The sequence below is a fragment of the Brassica napus genome, chromosome A5 (genome assembly GCF_020379485.1).
Source record: "Brassica napus cultivar Da-Ae chromosome A5, Da-Ae, whole genome shotgun sequence".
NCBI classification, from domain to species: domain Eukaryota; kingdom Viridiplantae; phylum Streptophyta; class Magnoliopsida; order Brassicales; family Brassicaceae; genus Brassica; species Brassica napus.
In genome coordinates, this window is record NC_063438.1 from 26984953 (window position 1) to 26999103 (window position 14151).

A 14151-nucleotide genomic window follows, 5' to 3' on the forward strand; every position below is an offset into this window, starting at 1 on the left:
GGGTTTAAATAGAATCTGAAATCTGATAGTAGCGTGGATTTTTCGTCTTGGCGGTTGGGCATGTAATGGGCTTGGGCTTTATCTCATAATATATTTATAACCGACCTCATCCTAAGATACACTGTAGTATGTGTCGTTTTCTCTCATAGATGCCCCAGTACTTGGCGTTTCCATCCAGTTAGATTTTTATTATGTCCTTTTAACCACCCAGTTAGATTTTTATTATGTTTTAATATTATTTTATTATTTAAAATTTGGATTATACTCTTAATTTACTGTATTTTAATGATGATGGATATAATTATATCATAACTAATTAAACAAAGTTATATGGTTATTGACCTAAATAGCTCTTCTACGTTTGAATATTTTATTGGAATTCTATTTTAAAATTAAAAATGTAACTAAGGGTATGACTGGTTTTCCCGCCACCACCCGCAAACGCAGCTTTTGCGGTTGGTAGCGGTTGTTGGCGTTTTGCAAGAATCGGTCAAACCGTTCCAAACCGTTCCAAATCGCTCCAAATCGCTCTGAACCTCATAAATTCAAAAACTGGTTCCAGCTAGCGTTTGCGGTTGCGGGCGGTTGCGGGAGGATAAAAAAAATTTCTTTTTTTTCCAAAACAATATAAATACAAAAATAAAAATATTCAATAAAAAATTAAATTGAAATTATAAAAATACTAAAATATATCTATTATATTTTAATTAATATTATAAAACTTTAAAATAAAAATATTTTCTATATTTTATAAAAAATTAAACTATAACTTTCTAAATATAAATTTTATATTTATTATAATATTAATATTTTTGATATTTTTATAATTGTATAAAATGTAAATATTGTTAATTTATTATTTAAACGCTGCTGCATTTGGTAGTTAACCAGTCATAAGTATCCCGCAAACGCAATAATTTCTAACCGCAGAACCAGTCGTACAAATCTCTTAAAACCGCAACCACCCGCATCCGCAAACTCCCGCAACCGCAACTGCTGCGGTTGAACCAATCAGGCCATAAGTCGAAGAAAATTAGTAAAAATTAAAGGAGGTTCAAGACCTATACAACTGAAATAGGCGAAAACAGCAGCACATCTACAGATCTTACGCTAGAACATCGTCCCGTTTCGCCTTTATTTAAACATAACAAACAAAACGGTGAATCGTCGCTAATTTGCGCCAAATGTTTGGCAAATCATACAAAGGAGAAGAGATTGATTCCTCTCGGCTTCTACTCTCTTCCTCTAGTCAAAGGGGCCTACGCGGGCTGTAGAGCAAGCCCTGACTCATCGGTGTGCTTGACCTTAACTTTTCTTATCTTCTTTTTCGTGATGGCCGGCCATATGAGAAGAGCTCGAGCCAAGCGACTCAGCGGGTCTTGAAGACCATCCACTTGGTAGTGACCAAACCGCCAGTCACGGTCAACAAACTGTCTCCCTTGAGGCTTGTCCAGACCATCTTTTAATCAAACACAAGTAAGATCATAAAGTAAAAGTTGGAGACAAGTGTAAAAACACAACTTAAAAGTGGAAGATGTAACTAACCTGCGTACATCAGACCATGATTATCAACTGCACGGTAGAACGGTCGTACCTTTCCTGCTTTCGCAGCTTTTTGGAGTTCTTCCCATGCAAGAGACCGATCATTACGAGTGATTTTTCCGCTTTTCACTATCTGGAGAGTAGCAAAAAAAGAAAGCCATATGAGGAGAAAAGCAATTTGATGATCTCAAGTGTAGGGTTATAATGATTAGACCTTGGTAAAGAGATGGTACGATGGCCGAACGGTCCGGGCAAGATTATTAGCTCGGTCAACCGCAACAAGTCCAAATTTAGGACCATACCCATCAGCCCATTCCCAGTTGTCTGAAATAGTCCAGAATATGTAACCGAGCACCGGAACACCCTGTTATGAAAGCCACAACACACAGTGAGAGAATGCCAATACCAAGTGTTGTTAAAGGTAGGCTCAAAGCCTTTGTACGAATCAGAGGAATTCAAAGACAAAAAAAACCTTTAGCATTGCAGCATAAAGAGCAAGGAGATGCTCGATCATGTAAGGCCGACGAATCACATCCGTTTCATCAGAAACACCATTTTCTGTGACGATGAAAGGAACGTTCAGGTGTTTATATCTCTGGTGGAACATCAACAAGACGCGGTAGAGACCATCAGGGTATACCCCTCTTCCAGATTCGCTGTATTCATCAGTCTCTACAAGCTTTAGTCCAACACCACACACTGCTTCCTGATTACCAGGAGAGAGAGCAATTTTATTGATCCAAATTTAGGACATAAAAGTATTTTTTTTATTATTATTAGCTCTTACCTGTCCGTAGTAGTTGATGCCAATGAAATCAAGTTTCTCACAAATGCTATCAATATATGAAAACATAGTGAGGGAGTTACTAAAAGTAACGGACCCAACATCAAAGAGGCCATACGGTCGCATAAAGGACACGTGGTGCGCAACCCCTACCAAAGGTTTTTCCAAGGAGCTGCCAAGTAAGAGTTCGAAGCTAGTAAGTGTGACAAATCCATATGATATAATTTTAAGGAAAAGAACTAACGTTTTCGCGTGGATGTAGTCATAGGCCTTTGAGTGAGCAACAGCCATCCAATGCATGACTCTATGGAATACACCCATTGGTAGAGTAGATGTAGCCATCTCCAAAAAATCAGGGGTGTTACCGGGCCAAGTTCCGGCCATGTAAGTAAGCATGGCGAAGACATGGGGTTCATTGAATGTAATCCAAGAATCTACCAAATCAAACATGGAGTCCACAACAAGCCTGGCATTGTTGAAGAAAGATGGTCAAGACCTACATAAATCTCCATAAAGCTGATTTGAAGAGAGAGAGAGAGATTCACCTGGTGAAGTCCATGAAGTAGTCGACGGTCTTCTCCATTTTCCATCCACCGTAATCAGCAGCCCACGGTGGCAATGAATGATGAAAAAGCGTTAGCATCACTTTCATCCCGTTTGAACGAACTCTGTTGAGTATCCATTTATAGTGTTCAAGGGCCTCATAGTCAACCTACAAAACAAAAAAAAACAAAGCACTCTGTTTGATGTATCACCATTAAGTAAGGAACCTTTCTCTACTCGAAACACATTCAGACCAATGTTCAAGACTATTGATTAGCCGCTTTATATGAGATTATTGATTAGACGGGCGCTTTTTCAAAAAACAGAGTTCTGTAAAAATTGTTTTGTTTAGGTTCGATTTACGACTACCCACAGCCTAAACCGATTTTTAGAACACTGAATTAGACACGAGGTTTATATATCTTTTATTGACTCACTGCTTCCTCAATCCCTTTGGTAGGCTCTTTTGGCATGATCCTACACCAATCTACTCCCATCCTGAAGACAGTAACGCCAGTATCTTTAGCTAGCTTCACTTCTTGGTCAGGATCCGACCAAAACTTAAGTCTGACCTCCCTGAAACAAATAGAAAAAATAAAAATTTCAGCTCGAGCTCTTAAGACCAATGTTCAAAAAATCGTTAGGCGGTAATTAGGCGTAATTAAGTGCTTTATATGGGATTATTGATTAGCTGGACGTCTAGACCAATCTTTTTAGATGCCGACTAGACCGATTTTTAGAAGGCTGCTTAAGACACAAACTAAGTGACAGACACTATCTAGACAAAAAAAATCATATGACGAAGCTCACGCGTGAGGTGTGTTGTGCCACGCAGCTACATTCTTAGTAGGTGTACTGTCGGCAACAGTGTTATCTTCCTTTCCTTGAGTGTTCTTGGCCAACCCTTTCGTTATAGCTCCCACAGCGAGCTTAACCTTCTTCTTCCTCTTCGCTTTCTTATCCTCTTCATCTTCTGCTGAACACGGTGTTTCCTTAGCAAACCGGATCCATGCATCGTCGAGATCGTCCTCCGCGTGAGCAGGTGCAGTAGCCAATCCAAAGAAGAACTTTCCCTCATTGTGTTCTGAAACAAACAAACAAAAAGACTTCATCACCAAGATTCTAAGAAGGGAAGAACACAATCAATAGTAAATAGTACCTTGGGAAGTGAAATCGGCGAGAACTTCTTTGGATTCGTCGATTGGAGAGCGAAAGTTCCGGAGGTTCCGGCGACGGAAACGAGAGTAGGAGACTGCGTTGGCGCCGACGGTGATCGTGCCAAGAAGTCCGGCGATTTTAACGAGCAGTGTGAGTATGCTCATTATTGCCGATGATGAGGGTGATGACCGGCAGTTTCTAGTTTCTGACCGGCGCGCGCATAAAGATATAGAACGGGTTTATGTAAGAAAAGCCCATTAAAGGCCCATTAAGTGGTTGGTGGTGATCCTCCGTTCGCAACCTTATCGTGTTCGTGTGGGTGGCTTAGCTCTAAAGTCCGTGTACGTCTCTATGTTATCTAAATACGTCGCCGTATCCTACGATAATCTTCAGTACATCAGTGTTTTAACTATATTTTTATAACTTAAGCTTCTTTACTCTTGTCCCAAAAAAAAAAAAGCTTATAAACTCTTGTCCCAAAAAAGAAAAAGCTTATTTATTCTTTCAAGTACTAACCAGTAACTACTGCTCTTTTAAGTAGCACTATAAATTTGTTGAGAGCTGATATGTTTACTCTTTAATTCTGATTTAGAACGTGGTTGGTGGTGTCCAAGCTCAATGGCTTTTACTTTAGTGCTATGTGTATTTATGTGAGTGGTCCAAACATATTTTAGTCATGTATTGTCTTGAACACTTCAAGGTTCTTTTGGCTTTTATATTATCTTTGTCTCTGGCATCAAACTCTTTTGGCAGTTTCATATAATAAGAAACAAATCCTGCTTTAGGTCCAAATTTCATTGGCCGACATAGCCTAGTGTTTCTAATTATTTAATTACTCTATGCCACTAGCCTATTACATTACATAGATTTTCTTACTCAAGTGCATAGCTCTGATACCAAAGCGGAAGTATCCATAAAATTCTAAGTATGCAACTTAACCTTATTGAGTTGGTTGAATTCTCACAAAATGCCTAGAAACAAAATGTTTTAATAGTTTTATAAAATTAAATCAAAAGTATCTTGAAACATGAAGTTAACTCTCTATTTATAAGCTCACGAGACTTATAATCCTATAAGAACTATGAAAAGGATGTGTATGCTGCATCAAGATGTAATTTATAATTTACATAAAATTTATGAAAGGACATGTACATGTATCTAACTTCTGAATGTGAATCATAGGTAAAGAAACTGGTTAATGAGTCATGAGCAGTGAGCACACATGCTGAAAGAAGGTTTTGAAAGACAAAAGAGTAAAGTTATGTTTCAGAGAACTAAGATCTTGGGGGTGTGAAACGAGAACACTTGTTCTTCTTCTTTCCGCTGCTTTTGTTGAGACCACAGACACAAGTCTCGAGCAGCTGATAGTCCTCTTCCCAAAATAAGAGCGAGGCTTTCTCAGGTTGTTCTATGAGTTTCTTAGAAGCCAAGAAACCTGCGATAGTCCAAGTCTGGTAAAGCCTTGACTGCTTCCCCACGAATCTCCCGCTTTTCGTGTCATAATACTCAGGCCACTGGTCTTCCTTGAGCCTCTTCTCTGCTACAGCCACTGCTTTCTTCGCCAGGTCTAGCTTCTCCATCTTGATACAAGCCAATGTGAACTAGCAAAACCAAGGCATTAAAAGGGTTTTAGAGATTCTTTAATCTTAAAAAGAACAACTACTAAGGTGATGTCTAACCCAACTCTAAAACTCTATTTTAGTGTAGATTTCAAACAAAACATCTCTAACTCAACACTAAAAAGCACACTATTTTAGTTTAATACTATAATATAACACCAAAACTGATGTGATACTATTCACCGCTAGACAATATTTACTTATTTTATTAATAAACTATGTAGATAATAAATGACAAATAAAGAAATAAATACATATAAAATAGTAAATTAAATACTTATAATAAAATATAATATGTACTGAAATCATTTATTTAAATAAGTTATTTAAATATTACTATATGTTGAAATAGTAAATATTTTTAAAGTATTTTAATTGTAATGTATTTTTATGTATGTACTTACATAATAATAATGTTTTATATTTTACATATTAAATAATAATAAAAGTTGTAATTTAATAATATTATTACATTAAAATAGTGTGATTCTGAAACTTAAATAGTGGGGTGAAGATAATATTGTTTTTCTTGTACCTGCCAGAGAAGAGTTGGCCAGGATCCACCATTATGATATGACCAAGGCCTGCAAAGACAAGTATGAATCAAAGACCTGCAGAGATTTGCAGACAAGGCAAAACAAACAAAAAGTAACTCGAAAGGACTAACGTGTTCTTTGGATCAGAGCCAGTGATGATTCTCCACTCCTCCTGCTCCAAAGCAGGAAAACAGATCTTGAGAGGCATGTTAGCAACAAGATCATCCCATTTCTCTTCAATCAACGCCATGACTCCTTCGTTCTGCTCTTGGCTTCCAAGAGACGAGACAACAGCCCAGAGGTTCCCAAGCGTGAAGAATCTGAAATCCATGTGAGCAGGCTGGAGGTTCCCTATGAAGTAACCGCCTCTGTTGGGGATCCAGTCCACAAGCCAAGAAGGGATCTGCTCTGGATAGATGTTGAACTTGTTGGTCGCGTCCGCTGAATACTCCTCGGTGTTGTAACGGTAGATCTCGTTTATCTTCTTGATGTCGACCCAGTAGTACTCTCGGATGTGGAATGATAAGGCGCTTAGGCGGCTGTTGACGGCAGCTACTAGGTTCTTGGTTTCGTCGTTGACGTTGAGCATCTCACGAGCGCAGCGGAGGGATGAGTAGAATAATGCCTGGAGGAAAATTAAAAACATGACCGTTAGTTACTAACTTCTCAATGTGTAATAATTTTCTTTTTTTTTTTAATTTTACTTGGATTTCAAGTGGATGACCATGAATGCCCATTCTTCTATCGATCATGCATGATCCATCGGTTACGAGAAGAGTTGGGAACATGTCAAAGCCGTCGGCTAGGCATAGCTTGAGGATCAGCTTGATCCCTGTTTGAACATCGATTCTCTCTTGCAAGGTGTAGTCGCCAGTGAGCTTTCCATAAGCTCTCAGCAATATGATCCACCACAAGCCTGTAGCAGAAAGTTACATTCTCAGTAAAAATGTGACTGTTTCTCAAAGATAAGTGGAAATGTAATTTATTCAACTAAAAGGAACTGAAAGTTGAGCATAATGAGTTACCAGAGTCAACGGGGCTAACACGTCCAATAGCTGATTCACCAAAGTCTGCATCTAAACACTCCTCAAACGAGCCATCATTGCCTTCAAGTGATTTCACTTTAAAACTCGCTGGCATTAGCCCTGGGCCAGGGCTGTGACAGTCCACTGTTTTCTCCCAGCTCTACAAAACCAAGTCAATTAGAAAACTTTTGCATAGATAAGTAAATAAAATAGTACATTACAAAGTAAATCACTTTTCTAAGTTCCAGAACCTATATGGCAGGCAAGGAAATGAAAAGTTTTTAGGCCATGAAAAATGTAAATCAATATTTCTAATGCTCAGAGCGCTTCACCAAAGAAATATTTGAAAGAAAACATTTCTGAAAGTTACTGATTAAAAGAATTAAGCCATCAACTTTTTGGGCAATCTGAGCAAATTAAAACTTAACAAAGCAGGCAAGGAGAGGCATCTTCAAGAATATCACAGCACATTCATTCTAACAACTAAATGACAAAAGTAAACAAACTTTTTGGGTCTAAACAACTAAAAACACATACCTGGAACTGCAATGTACAGGGGAGAGATTTCTCCAAGTCTTGCCTTTCTCCGTTAGGCAATAAAACTCAGTACACAAACTAGATACATTTCCCGTTTTCACAAAAATAACTTCCCTAAAATGAAAAATTAAATTCCAATGGCAAATAATGAGCGTGCAACCAAGAAAACTAGAACCTAAAATGTGAAATTTGCCTAGCAAACTAGTTAATGTGACCATATTTAAAACATTTTACAAGCAACTTAATAACAATATCGATCAATAGCTCGAACTTTTTATACAGACATTGCCTAAAACTAGCTCATGAACCACCATTTCAAACAAAAGGGTTCAAGAAAACGCTACCTGCAACTGCAGTGTCTGAAGTAGAAAGTTCCTTACAATCTCCCCATCCCCATCAAGCAAGAACGCATAAGCCGAAGGAACGAAGTCACGAATAAACACTTGATCATAGTTCAACGTCTTCTGCTTATCCCCTGGATCATTAGCCGCCACGGTCCCCACAGGGAACCCGCAGTAATTCACCACCGAGCCACGAAGCAGCCTCCACGCCTCTCTCTCAGCCTCGCTCTGACTCGAAACCTCTTCCCTTTCCCCTTTAACACGCACATTTCCAAATTTAGCATCTTCCTTGCCACCACTTTCCTTTTTCGGTATCTCCTTGAAAACCAGCGGCTTCACGAAGAGACTCTCGAAGCTCTTGTCTTTATTTACATGAGAATCTAAAGAAGAAGAAGACTGGTTCCTAAAGTCGGAAGCTACACGGGGGATTACTAAAATACCCCTCCCTCTTCCTCGTCCTCGTCCTATACTACTACATCTAGATCCTCCCCAGCTAATGGAATCGGAGTTACAAAAAACATTCCGACGGCGGCAATGAACACCAGATCTAATACTTCTGGATTCAATCTTCCTACACTGTAGTAGTTTCGACGAATTGATCAATCTGCTTGAGCTCGTGGGAGAAACTCCGAAAAGGGACGAGCTTTTGAAACTAATGAGAAATCTACAACAGGGTTTCATCGCTGAGACACAGATACAGCTCCTGCTGGTCATCATCATTCTCACAAGAATCTAAATGAAAAAATATATCAAACTATACAACTAAATCACAAGCAATACACAGCTTATGAGAAGCTTTTTTCAACAAATTATTGATCTAAGAACACGAAAATGATCAGAAGAATTGGATTTTTTTAGAAATGAATTGAAGATATTTTTTATGTTTTGGTGGTAATGGAATCTGAGAGACTTGTGTCGACGCAAGTGCACTTTATGTTTTGTCCGTATAAAGAATAATTTACGAAAAGACCCTCGCATACGCGTCTATCCTTTAGTATCTTGATAGGGGTAATAATGACTTTTCGTAATTTGTTGATATCTGTATGGATCAGATGGATCGGTGGTGGAGACGACGAAATTTCTCGTTAAATAAATGTGGATAAAATACATAAAGACAACTTTATTGTCCACATGACGCGATGCTGTTTTACGGAATTACCCTTGGACGGCGTCGAGCAAGTGGAATACTATTGGCTAAGTTTCTACGTGGCGACTGTTTATTAGTCAGAGTTTCTAGATGTGCGGAGAAAAGAAAAAGTCTCTGATATTTTTATTAACGTGTGCGTGCGTGTCCGTGTCGCCGCGGTCAATTCCGGTTTGCTTTTCGTCTGGCGTACAAGCAAAGATCCTTGCTTTGTCACGACTCTCGCACAAACTTCTCTTTCCCCTCCCCACGCACTTGGATTGAGGACGTGATATTCAATCACGAATAACGTAACGTAGCCCATTGGACCACATATCTAGGGCCCATATTAATCTTCATTTGTAGTAAGAAGCCCATTTTAGAAACAACCAATTAGTTTGTTTATTTATTTTTGACAAACAACCAATTAGTTTATATAAGCCCATTTTTAGCCTATAAATAATTAGACTACTTTCAGTCCATGACAAGCTAAACCATTGCAAACAAAGATGGGCTTCAAAATATAACAGAACATAATAGTGGTACATGTGTTTATGTGTCCAATGCGAGGGTCATTAAAGTTAATTGTTGTCTTGTTACTTTCTTTAGTAGTATTTTTTTTTTTAACTTTGTATTATTAAGCTGATGAAATTACATAGTCATAGTGTATAAAGTGAGGGACAAATGTAAGAACATAATTATAAGAGTAGAACAAATTTTCGTTTGGAATTTGTTCCTTCGATAGTTTATCTGCAACCATATTTCCTTGCCTTCGATCCAAGTAATCTCCACATCTTCAAATTTATTTAACCACCATTGTATTTCTCTTTTCCAGTTGTAGGATCCAAATTGCAGCACCCTCGAGTTAAGTATATCAACTACTTTGCTATTATCTCCTTCCATAATCACCTTAGTGAAACCTCTTATCCATCAATGTTGCAAAGCAATCAAAATAGCTTGTAGTTCTGCTTTAAATGCTGAATTGACATTACTACCTATTGCATGGCCTGCTTCAAGAAATGTAATGTACCCCTGGAATCCGTGAGAACCCATCCTGCCTTTGCCGGAGTAGCCGCATTTACAAAGGAACCATCATAGTTACATTTGTAGTAATTTTTCTTCTGAAAGAAAAACACTTGATATGATTAGTAAATGGCTATTTTGAGTTCAAGTTTCATGATTTATCAATATATTTTGAGTTCTTGGCTCAGATTTTTACCAGGCAAGAGCACAACATGAAAATTAGTTTTTGCTATTGTTGGGATTTTTTTTTTTGACATCCTATTGTTGGGATTTGATTACTTGAATTTAAAACATTAACTAATTAGTGAATTGCTCGCCTTGGAACGTGCTATATTTAATGCATTGGAACTATCAAGTTTTACAAATTGTGAGAGCTTATACTTCTCCGGTCAGTGTGGCTTAAAATTATGGGAACTATTTAATTATCTTAGTTTAGATGCCTAACCACGAGAGTTGAAGCATGTGGGCTTAGTACTAAACGTTTGTTTTTGAATAACCTAGAATGAGATAGGAACATGCCACTGTATATAACGTGCATCAGTTGATTTGTAAATATTAAGCTAATACGGTCTTATCGTCAATCCCATATTGTTGCTTTAAAAAATGGTTATATTAAACAGAAATAGTGATCTTATGGATAGGAAGCGCGGGTCTCTTTTACTATATAATAGTTTTGATAAATCATAAACGGTTAGAAAGTTAAGCACACACAGTTGATCGTATGCATTATGTCAAACGTACTGAATGTTTCTAAAAAAAATTAAGTATGCAGATCAAATAATTGTTTACATTAACATAAATCAGTAGCAGTTCACACCGCAGGAAATAAAAGACGCTTTCTTCTCCCTCCCAAGCAACAAGGCCAGCGGTCCGGATGGCTATACTTCAGAGTTCTTCAAAGCTACATGGAGCATCATTGGACCGGAAGTCTCGCAAGCTGTTTTGGAATTTTTCTCATCAGGCAGTCTCTTAAAGCAATGGAATGCCACAACAATGGTTCTAATTCCTAAGATCACTAACGCCTCATCTACAGCGGATTTTAGGCCAATCTCTTGCCTAAATACAGTTTATAAAGTGATATCTAAGCTGTTAGCTACGCGTCTCAAGTCGATCCTGCCTCAGATCATTTCACAGGCTCAATCAGCTTTCATGCCAGGCAGACTACTGGCTGAGAACGTAATGCTTGCTACTGATCTGGTGCAAGGGTACAACAGAGCAAATACCACCCCTAGAGCAATGCTAAAGGTTGATCTTAGGAAGGCCTTTGATACACTAAGATGGGATTTCATCATAGGGACCCTCAAGGCGCTCTCAATTCCTAATAAGTTCATCAGATGGGTTCACCAATGCATTTCTTCAGCCTCCTTCACAATCTCGGTTAATGGCAGCAGCAGTGGGGTTTTCGAGAGCACTAACGGTATACGGCAAGGAGATCCCATTTCTCCTTACATCTTTGTCCTTGCTATGGAGGCTTTTTCCAGACTTCTACTTTCTCGATTTGAGAGTGGACAAATTGGGTATCACCCGATGACATCTGAAGTTAAACTGACACACCTCATGTTTGCGGACGACGTAATGGTCTTCTTCGATGGAAGTCCAAACTCCCTCCATGAAATATCTGACTGCCTTGACGATTTTGGTACCTGGTCTGGGTTGAGGTTAAACAGGAATAAGACAGAGGTCTTCACATCTGGTTTGAGCGACTATGAAACTCTTGCTATTGCCCAGTACGGTTTCAACTCAGGCTCTCTTCCAATCAGGTACTTGGGACTTCCTCTCATGAGCCGTAAACTACGAATTTCAGAATATGATCCCCTGATGCACAAGCTCATCTCTAAGTTCCGTAGCTGGGCAATAAAGACACTAACATTTGCTGGAAGACTTCTGCTACTGAGCACAGTGATTGCCGGAACAGTTAATTTTTGGATATCGACATTCAGGTTGCCCAAAGGGTGCATCCGGAAAATTGACTCGTTATGCTGCAGGTTTTTATGGTCTGGTAATATTGATGAACAAAAATCGGCAAAAATTGCTTGGACAACGTGCTGCTTACCTAAAGAGGAAGGTGGCTTGGGGTTAAGGAACTTCTCGGTTTGGAACAGAGTGTTGCTACTTCGTTTCATCTGGTTATTATTCTCGGGAAGTAACTCTCTTTGGGTAATTTGGCAGCATCATTATCGCTTGGCAACCAAGTCATTTTGGGCCATTGAAGAGTCTACAAATGATTCATGGACATGGAAACAGCTACTGAAGCTCAGGTGTGAAGCCTTAAACTTCTGTAAAGGCGTACTAAATTCCGGGCGAAGTCTGAGTTTCTGGTACGATGTATGGACACCTATGGGGCAGTTATTGAAGTATATAGGCCCTTCTGGACCTCGTGACCTGCGGATTCCCCTTACAGCAACTGTCTCCGAAGCTTGCAACTCAACTTCCTGGCTTCTTGCGCAACCCCGCAGCCAAGCGGCCCTGGACTTTCATATTCATCTTACCACAATTACTCTGCCTCTCTCTGAAGCTCCTGACAAGTACGAATGGAGAGTCCAAGGAGTCCAGGAATCGGTCTACTCTTCAGCAGCTACATGGCAAAGCCTGCGACCAAAATCAGAGAGGAAACCTTGGGTTGATTGTGTATGGTTCAAGGGTTCTGTGCCTAAGATTGCATTTAATATGTGGATTGCTAATGCTGACAGGTTGCCAACTAGAGCAAGGCTCTCATCGTGGGGACTACAAATTCCTACATCGTGTTGTCTTTGCTCAGGTTCCACAGAAACAAGAGATCACTTGTTGTTGACTTGTCCATTTAGTTGGGAGGTCTGGCAACATGTTATATTTAGGCTCAACCCACCAACTCTTCCCTTCCGTGACTGGAATGAAATGCTATCTTGGATCAGATCTCCAGCCGTCTCAAGCCCTATCATTCTCCGAAAGCTAGCTGCCCAGTCAACCGTCTATCACCTGTGGAAGCAGAGAAACAATGTGTATCATAACAACAACATCATTGGACCAGTGGTGATTGCTAGGATGATATATCGAGAAGTCAAGAACACTATCATGGCAAGAAGGGATAGAAAGAAATTTCAAAACCTCTTGTCAAGTTGGATTATATAATCTTTAGGCTTCTCAGCACATTTGCTCTATCTTGTTTTTTCTTCTTTTTTGCCAAGGTAGAGTACTATCTAGATTTAACTTTTTTGTAAAATCTGAACATCATTAATATGATATTAGCATTCTTAGCAAAAAAAAACATAAATCAGTAGTCGCATACAACCAAATAAGCCCTAATAACATGGAAGGTTATCTCTAAAATTACGCTAACCATCTTAATCAAAGCTCACAAACCCTACAATTCTTTTTTTTGTTACATCCCTACAATTCTTATATATATATGATAAATAATATAGTGAATAAATTATGAAAAACTTAGTTGATTGTAAATGAAATGTTAAGTTCTAACTATTATTTTTTAATAAAATATAACCACAAAAGACAGACAAACAAACAAGTGGTTGCTAAGGTATGTCAAATTTTGAGGCAGGTATCAATCAACTTACGACGAGAGAGACAAAACGTAAACATCTTTTTATATCCAAAGGTACCACGGAACTCATAAACCAAATGTTTTCCTATACTGGTAACAATTATGAAATATCAATAGAAAGATCATTCATGTGTCGTATCAATCAATTATCAATAACATGATTTTGGTAGTCGTTAACGTGCTTAATACTGGTTTGCGTCTCGATCCATTGTTATAGATTCTCTAATAAAATGATAACTCGATTGATTTTTTAATTATCACGTGTTAATATGGTTTTTGGCTAGGGGTTAGAGACTTGTGTGGCTAAAAATGGTTTATGCCCATAAAAAGAAAACGAATGAACGAACGACACTAAAGCAATTAAATGTCAAACTGTTCTAAT

The 14151-nt window shown here is 38.6% G+C and overlaps 3 protein-coding genes across 3 annotated transcripts; 1 reads left to right on the top strand and 2 right to left on the bottom strand.

Annotated features, from left to right (window-relative positions):
* Nucleotides 1-1019: 1019 nt before the first annotated feature.
* Nucleotides 1020-4409, bottom strand: LOC106452997 (galactolipid galactosyltransferase SFR2, chloroplastic-like). Its single transcript, XM_013895211.3, has 10 exons — nt 4029-4409; nt 3680-3953; nt 3307-3445; nt 2872-3038; nt 2571-2792; nt 2330-2498; nt 2015-2248; nt 1757-1906; nt 1546-1675; nt 1020-1459 (listed from the first exon to the last, which is right to left on the bottom strand). The coding sequence occupies exons 1-10, from the start codon at nt 4189-4191 to the stop codon at nt 1260-1262; spliced, it is 1848 nt and encodes a 615-aa protein (XP_013750665.2). The 5' UTR covers nt 4192-4409; the 3' UTR covers nt 1020-1259.
* A 715-nt stretch (nt 4410-5124) lies between these two features.
* LOC106452998 (alkaline/neutral invertase C, mitochondrial) lies at nt 5125-9000 on the bottom strand. Its single transcript, XM_013895212.3, has 6 exons — nt 8089-9000; nt 7208-7367; nt 6887-7098; nt 6314-6807; nt 6182-6230; nt 5125-5628 (listed from the first exon to the last, which is right to left on the bottom strand). The coding sequence occupies exons 1-6, from the start codon at nt 8803-8805 to the stop codon at nt 5302-5304; spliced, it is 1959 nt and encodes a 652-aa protein (XP_013750666.2). The 5' UTR covers nt 8806-9000; the 3' UTR covers nt 5125-5301.
* A 2224-nt stretch (nt 9001-11224) lies between these two features.
* On the top strand, nt 11225-13339 carry LOC125608709. Its single transcript, XM_048779168.1, has one exon. It carries the CDS (start codon nt 11225-11227, stop codon nt 13337-13339), a length of 2115 nt encoding a protein of 704 aa, XP_048635125.1.
* The last annotated feature ends 812 nt before the right edge of the window (nt 13340-14151 follow it).

Coding starts and splice junctions, on each gene's coding strand:
- LOC125608709 (XM_048779168.1), top strand. CDS start 11,225: ATGGTTCTAATTCCTAAGATCACTAACGCCTCATCTACAGCGGATTTT.
- LOC106452997 (XM_013895211.3), bottom strand. CDS start 4,191: ATGAGCATACTCACACTGCTCGTTAAAATCGCCGGACTTCTTGGCACG. Junction 1,907..2,014: donor TTTATGCTGCAATGCTAAAG/GTTTTTTTTGTC, acceptor CTTTCATAACAG/GGTGTTCCGGTGCTCGGTTA. Junction 1,676..1,756: donor CGTACCATCTCTTTACCAAG/GTCTAATCATTA, acceptor GCTACTCTCCAG/ATAGTGAAAAGCGGAAAAAT.
- LOC106452998 (XM_013895212.3), bottom strand. CDS start 8,805: ATGATGATGACCAGCAGGAGCTGTATCTGTGTCTCAGCGATGAAACCC. Junction 6,231..6,313: donor GGCTCTGATCCAAAGAACAC/GTTAGTCCTTTC, acceptor TTGTCTTTGCAG/GCCTTGGTCATATCATAATG. Junction 5,629..6,181: donor GGCCAACTCTTCTCTGGCAG/GTACAAGAAAAA, acceptor TGGTTTTGCTAG/TTCACATTGGCTTGTATCAA.